At 39.8% G+C, this 6,334-nt stretch overlaps 1 protein-coding gene across 3 annotated transcripts; it reads left to right on the forward strand.

Annotated features, from left to right (window-relative positions):
- The first annotated feature begins 169 nt into the window (after positions 1–169).
- Positions 170–3,324, forward strand: LOC149240698 (uncharacterized). 3 transcript variants are annotated; one of them, XM_089373774.1, is made up of 2 exons: positions 170–516; positions 1,943–3,324. In XM_089373774.1, exon 2 carries the CDS (start codon positions 2,083–2,085, stop codon positions 3,160–3,162), a length of 1,080 nt encoding a protein of 359 aa, XP_089229900.1. In that variant the 5' UTR covers positions 170–516; positions 1,943–2,082; the 3' UTR covers positions 3,163–3,324. The 3 variants fall into 3 exon arrangements, with proteins under 3 accessions (XP_089229900.1, XP_089229901.1, XP_089229902.1); XM_089373775.1 differs by lacking the exon at positions 170–516 and adding an exon at positions 558–634; XM_089373776.1 differs by lacking the exon at positions 170–516 and adding an exon at positions 1,843–1,858.
- The last annotated feature ends 3,010 nt before the right edge of the window (positions 3,325–6,334 follow it).

The raw sequence follows: 6,334 nt of genomic DNA on the forward strand, positions 1-6,334 counted from the left end.
TCTTTTGACAAAAGAAGACGAGGGAGTGATAATGATAAGAAGAATAGTACAAGGAAGGGAGAGTATGGAATCCGCATCATCATATGACATGGTTGGAAATGGAATAGAATAACAGCTTGGGATGTTGCATCCACCAGTTAGTGGGATTGTCAAGACATTTGACGCAGAATTGGGCGGCCTTTATTTTCTTGGGTTCTTGTGGTTTTGTCCTCAATGTTGCCTTCTGCTGGATGGATATGTTCCCCTTTACGCAAATGGTCACCCGTTCGAATCCCCTGCGCGGCATCTATCTATCTATAGTTTGTCATCGCCACCGCCCAAGCACTAGGCTTCCCTGATTGCTGCAGCTCATATTATTTTTTTTTTCCTCCCGTGTTTGTCAGTCGTCAGAAATCTGCAGCAGGCGGCCCAATTGACAGAGAACGCCTGTTGCCTGCTTCGGCCTCTGCAGATGCAAGTGACCATCGCCATTTCTTGCCTGTTCGCCCTTCTCTGCCATGGGACCATCTTCCTCAAGTAAGACCCATTGGGCCTTTGGATTATTATATTATTCGTTTATATTAGACGATTGCAACGATTTTAGCCAAGCATTGTACAAATCCGCCCAAAATGCAGCGTTTTTGTCTGTGCAAGGGTATGTTTTTGCCGCTGTTATTTCTATCTAGGTGGCGATCTTTTGCCATAATACTATACTGGTCATCTTTTATGGCTCCCTCCCACCTTTTGGCGTTGCTCAGTCGTAAACGCCGACACAAATTTAATTTTATGTCAGTTATTTCGTTTTATGTTAAAATCAAAGTTAGATGCATTTCAAAGCAGTTTCATTTTCGTCGAAATCGGGAGAAGTAAATATTCCAAATCTGGAATAGTTGCAGGTCGGTTACAAATTTTGGGGGTTCGGGGTCGATTCAGAGACCCTCAAAACCTCTGGGGTATGGAAGAACTATATCCCTGGCGGTCCAAGGATATCCTACATGGCGGCGTTTCTGCCAGACAGGGAAAGTTGAATTGTTAGGTGTCCGTGTAATTTATTGTTCGTGTACTTGGGCAGTTGGCGTTTGATGTATTGCTCTTTTATTACATTTATTTTCGAATCAGTTTTCAATGAATTTCCATTAAATTCGATTCAGCATTTTTGATTCTTAGACAATGACAAACATAAATCAGATTTCAGATCCACAGAGATCGTTTTGTTTTGCAGATTTCTGTTTTAGTGCATTAGATTTTGCAGGGGTGTAAAATAAGTGAACTTGAAACTCGATAAATTTTTAGGGAGCGAAGCGAAAAAATTAGACAACTATCATTGCAGAAACTGTCCCGCTCCTGTGTTTTTCTGTGGCCTCTGGCAGGGGTGGGAGTGGGGTCAATTTCCTGGGCTTGCAGTTATCAGGTGGAGCTATACTGATTGCGCTGAGAATCGAAAGTGGCCAGTGGTGGTAAACTCCTACCTTTCTACGTCTGGACCACAACCCCACCCACCAAGATTAGATATCTATAGGAAGACTTATTTAGGCAATGCCGTCTAAAGTGGGCAAATTATTGACACAGACTAGTCGGCGATGGTCCCCCATTTGTTTGGCTGTTTGCTGAGAAGAAAATTTATATTGTATGGTTGGTTGGACTTCACCGGACTAGTAACTTTCAACTTTGAAGGTGTTAAGGCTGCCTGCCTGTCTGTTCTATCCAAATTATTACTGCTCCTGATCACCTCTGACCCATTTATGACTCTTCCAACCCAGAGCATGAGCGTTTAATTTTACTTCAATTTGCGATTCTAACTTAGATTGTTCTGACCCACTTCCTGACTTTTGCTTTTCGTGAGCAGAGTTTGCTTTTGAATTTTGATATTAATGTTCAGGTTGTGCATATAGACTTGTAATTTTGTTTGTTAACTTGATCTAGATTTTGATGGGTTATAAAGATATCTTTTGAATGGATGCAGAGTTCAAGGGTGGGTTGCAACCGTAAGAGATATGGGAGGGACGGCACGCTAAAGTACCTGCCTAGTTTGATTTCAGCCTTTATTTTGCGAGGGCTAGAGCTTTTTGATGGGAAAATGTAGATGCAAGCACGCATAAGCATATGATGAATATTATGAAAAATTGTAGCATTGATTTGGAAGGAAGTGAGAGTTACTTCTCAGAGGAGTCGGTTATCAGCCAGCAATTATCAGCCTCCAATGTTTCTGCTGGTCTCGAATCATCATTGTTTTCCCAGCAGCAGCACCAACCCCACTATATGTTCCAGGTCCAGGAGAACGCACCCAAATCTAGGGAGAAGTCTTCTACAGAGGACTTCAAGTTGGAGGAAACTTCAGAGGTTTCGCTAAATCTGACCATCGGATATGATGATGAAGGAGGAGGTACTGTTCGAGAAGGAAAGGATCTGCAAACCTCAAATTTCATCGATTATTTTGGTCAAAGTAATCATACAGAAGAAGCAGAAAATGAGCATGATGCATCAGTGGATACCAAAGGGCCCCTGGAATCCAGCAATGAACTCGGCCATCCTACCACATACCCTGAATCTTCTTCATTGTCAGCGCAAGGCTCTGAGCCTCGAGTTTTTTCCTGTAATTACTGCCAGAGAAAATTCTACAGCTCGCAGGCATTAGGAGGCCATCAGAATGCTCACAAGCGAGAACGCACCTTGGCAAAGAGGGGGCAAAGAATTGGGGCTTTTCAACACAGGTACATAAGCATGGCATCCCTGCCTCTCCATGGCTCTACAGAATCAGCTACAGGCCAAATGAACCGATCCCTAGGCATAAAAGCACATTCATTGATTCACAAGCCACCTTATGCGGAGCCCAGTTTGCCTCTGAGCCACCATGGATGGTCAAGGCCTCCTATAGAACAGCACCCAGCGGTTGGGAAATATGTTATGGAAGATATGGGTAGCAGCAGGATGATAGTGGGTAACAGGGGTGGAGTAGCTAGATTTGAAAATAATAATTTTGGTGCAGGTAGAATTTTGGGAGCTAACCCTTTCCTCCACGAGGAACCAGCTAGTTTTTGTTGGCCAGGAAGCTTCAGACGGATGCAACAACAGAGTCAAGAAGGGGGGTCATACCATACTCAGAATCATGACACTTCTTCAAATGCGTTTTATTTAAAACCGCAGGATGATATTTCCAAGCTGGATTTATCTCTTCGCCTTTGATTTGGAAAATTTTGGGTTTAGATGTCTAATATCATCTTTTGATGGTCATTCCAAATCCATATGGCACATTTTGGAACATTTTGGTCCAAGTTCTGGTCAGTATGCTAATTTTACACTGTAAATGCTTGAATAATTGGAATCCCGTCGTTTAATTTCTGCTTTCTTCGTGTATTATTTCCACAATGTCGTGTGAGTTTGCAGAGGTATATATACGGCCCTACTTTTATGTTATTAAATGTCTACATATAATTCTGTTTAATGTTGAAAGAATACAAATGAAGGCCAATTCTTGATAGTGAGGAAATAGCTTTTGATTTTTACTCTTATCCACCATTTGCTTCAGTTGCAGGTTTATAAATGATTGTTATGTGCCTTCTGTTGCAAGTCCTGCTGTGTATCAAGCTCATTTCTGAATGTTGTAGGATATCCATACTATTAGACTTGTAAGAGCAGCTCTTAAGATAAGATTACTAATCAGTGCATGTGCATAGTTGTATTGTTCTTTTCTCTCGGTTCCTCTTGCGCATGTTATGCATCAATTATCAGTATAATGCCATGTCATGGTAACAGATTACCAGAAAATAAGATAAGAATACAATCAGATTATAATAACTTGTTTTCGACATTAGCATTGCACTCCACAATTCTGGTTAGGACATTTCAGAAAAATGTGCAATCAAACACAGCTCGCAGCTGATCCTCAACCCCAAGTTTAGAAAAAGGAAGTACTGCTGATTATCAGGCCTTGACAGCAACGATTATTTTTAAAATTTGTCAGATTCCATGGTTGATGGCATGAACATTAATGTTTCCCTTTCCGTTGGTATCTATCGCGGGAGATGGAGGATGATTTAGAAATTGCAGTCCAATGTAGCCTCAGAAGAATCTTAAGATGGAATTGCATTTTTGATCAAGATCTCTTCGTAGTTTTAGTATATAACAGATCCCAATTACCACCTTGAGGCAATGGCCTGAACGCTCCTACAGTTAGTGATAATTTTCCATTGGTTTAGAGAAAAAACATAAATACCATTGTACATTGTATTCAATGGACCATAACATGGATAAATTCCCGAATTCATGTGTAAATTGGTGTAGAAAGAAGCCTTTTCTCATCCCATTTATAAAATATATGTAGATTATTGTATCCCTTGGTTTAGAGAAAAAACATAAATACCATTGTACCTTGTATTCAATGGATCTTAACCTGGATAAATTCCTAAATTCATGTGTAAATTGGTGTAGAAAGAAGCCTTTTCTCCCATTGCATTGCATGGTGGTTTTCTATATTGAGCATTTCCATCTGGCTTTGGAAGAGTTTCTTCGATGATGCATGTCTTATGTCACACAGTCAGTTTTTAGTTGTGTTTTTCTGTCTTATGGAATGTTGCATTTTTATGGTGTCACATAAAAATTACATGTCTTCTTGGATAAGATGACTGGCATTTACATCGACTGTTATTGATGTATACATTTTGAAGACTGTTATTTTATGCCATTGTCCCTCTTCTACTAAATTTTATAGGTGTATCTATTTTTATCTTTTGCTTAAAATATCATATGATTTATATGAATTAAGTTTTGTATGAATCATATTAAACTCAGCCAACTTATAATCCAAGGTTACATGTTTACCAGGTTTGAACCTGGGTCATTATAGTGACAATGCCATGTTTCAGCTGCCTCACGCCACAGATAGAGAACAGAGTTCTTTTGATATTTAAATATATTTCCTTTACTAAAATAAATATTACGAATTTATATATTGGTACCTTAGGGTGTTCTCTTTCACTGTTATGCACAAAGAAATTGGACAATTCAAACACTGCAAAGAATAAATTGTTCCTAATCCGGATTTATAATCTCGGATCTTAGGGTCTGTGGAACATAAGTTGTTAGGAGATACACCAGTCCATGATTGTGTCATGGTTCTATATAAAAGGTTTGTCTTTTCCTTTGGCAAGGGGATTTTCAAATCTAAAGTCCACACGAACTTAACATTCGTGGATTGCAAAATGTATTGCAAGCAGAATAAGTACCTGGACTGCAAGATGTATTACAAGCAGTATAATTTCCCAGTTCATAATTGTTTCATGGTTTTATATCGAAGGCATCTCTTTTTCTTCTGCAAGAGGATTTTTAAATTCAAAGTAAATACGAACTTAGCATTCGTGGATTACAAAATGTATTTGCGAGCGATATAAGTACCCACATTACCATTGTTGAGAGAGATTGGAACTTCGAGATTTTTATCAGTAGTCTATGACTTTATCAGTTGTCCATTTGGTTGTGGCTTAGCAGTTGATACAAGCATCGGCGCGATATTGTACCTCAATAGGCATAGAGACATGGAACAATGGGCGTAGAGACATAGAAACAATGATGAAAAAATACATTCAAGAAATTGTGAGAAGAATCGAAAAATCCAACCAACCACCATTTGATTCCTTACCATGAAACCCTTGCGAGTGAAGGCCTTGTCTTTCTTGTTGCCTGAGCAGCATGTTTTTTCTCATTCTGCTGATCTTTCACAGTACGAGTTGGATGCCAGGTTGCACAGCTCGAGTTGGATGCTAAATTGGAATCATGGAAAAACCAAATCATAGAAGTCTATAGAGGGTCAGAGCTTGAATTTAACACAGGCAAAGCGAAGCATCACAAAGCAACTTGTGCATAAGTCCAACCATGTCGGAAGCAAAACCCTGAACTACAAGCTGACATGAGTAACAGGTTTAAGCAGAAATCTGTAAAGGATCTTTCGGCACCTTAGAGGAGAACCGCGCTGCGAATACGATGCATTTGCAATAAGAGCAATTCGAGAACTATTTGGACTCTTTTTGCTGTCAATTCCATTTAAACCATCACCACAGGGAATAATTCTGTTAAAAACGTCTTTGGTGGTGTTATCAAAGATGGGCGCACCTCAGAACGATTCAAAGGGGATTTAGGAGCATGACAAAGATAAATGTGGTGATCGATCGAAGTGTTCCCTCACCTTTTCTTGCGGGAGAACAAGACGTTATCCTTGATTTGTCTCAACTTGAAACTTTTGATGAAATGGTGAACACAAGAAACGTTTCTGGGATCTTTTGATGAAATGGTGAACACAAGAAACGTTTCTGGGAAAAAACGCTGATGGGGTCGTCTTCCCATAATTTTCCGTGACAGAGGG

The sequence above is a fragment of the Pinus tabuliformis genome, chromosome 8, assembly GCF_031772625.1.
Source record: "Pinus tabuliformis cultivar Carrire ecotype Pingquan chromosome 8, CPIR1, whole genome shotgun sequence".
NCBI classification, from domain to species: Eukaryota; Viridiplantae; Streptophyta; class Pinopsida; order Pinales; family Pinaceae; genus Pinus; species Pinus tabuliformis.

What these genes read in the sequence shown, in the direction of transcription:
- LOC149240698 (XM_089373774.1), top strand. Translation starts at nt 2,083, where the DNA reads ATGATGAATATTATGAAAAATTGTAGCATTGATTTGGAAGGAAGTGAG.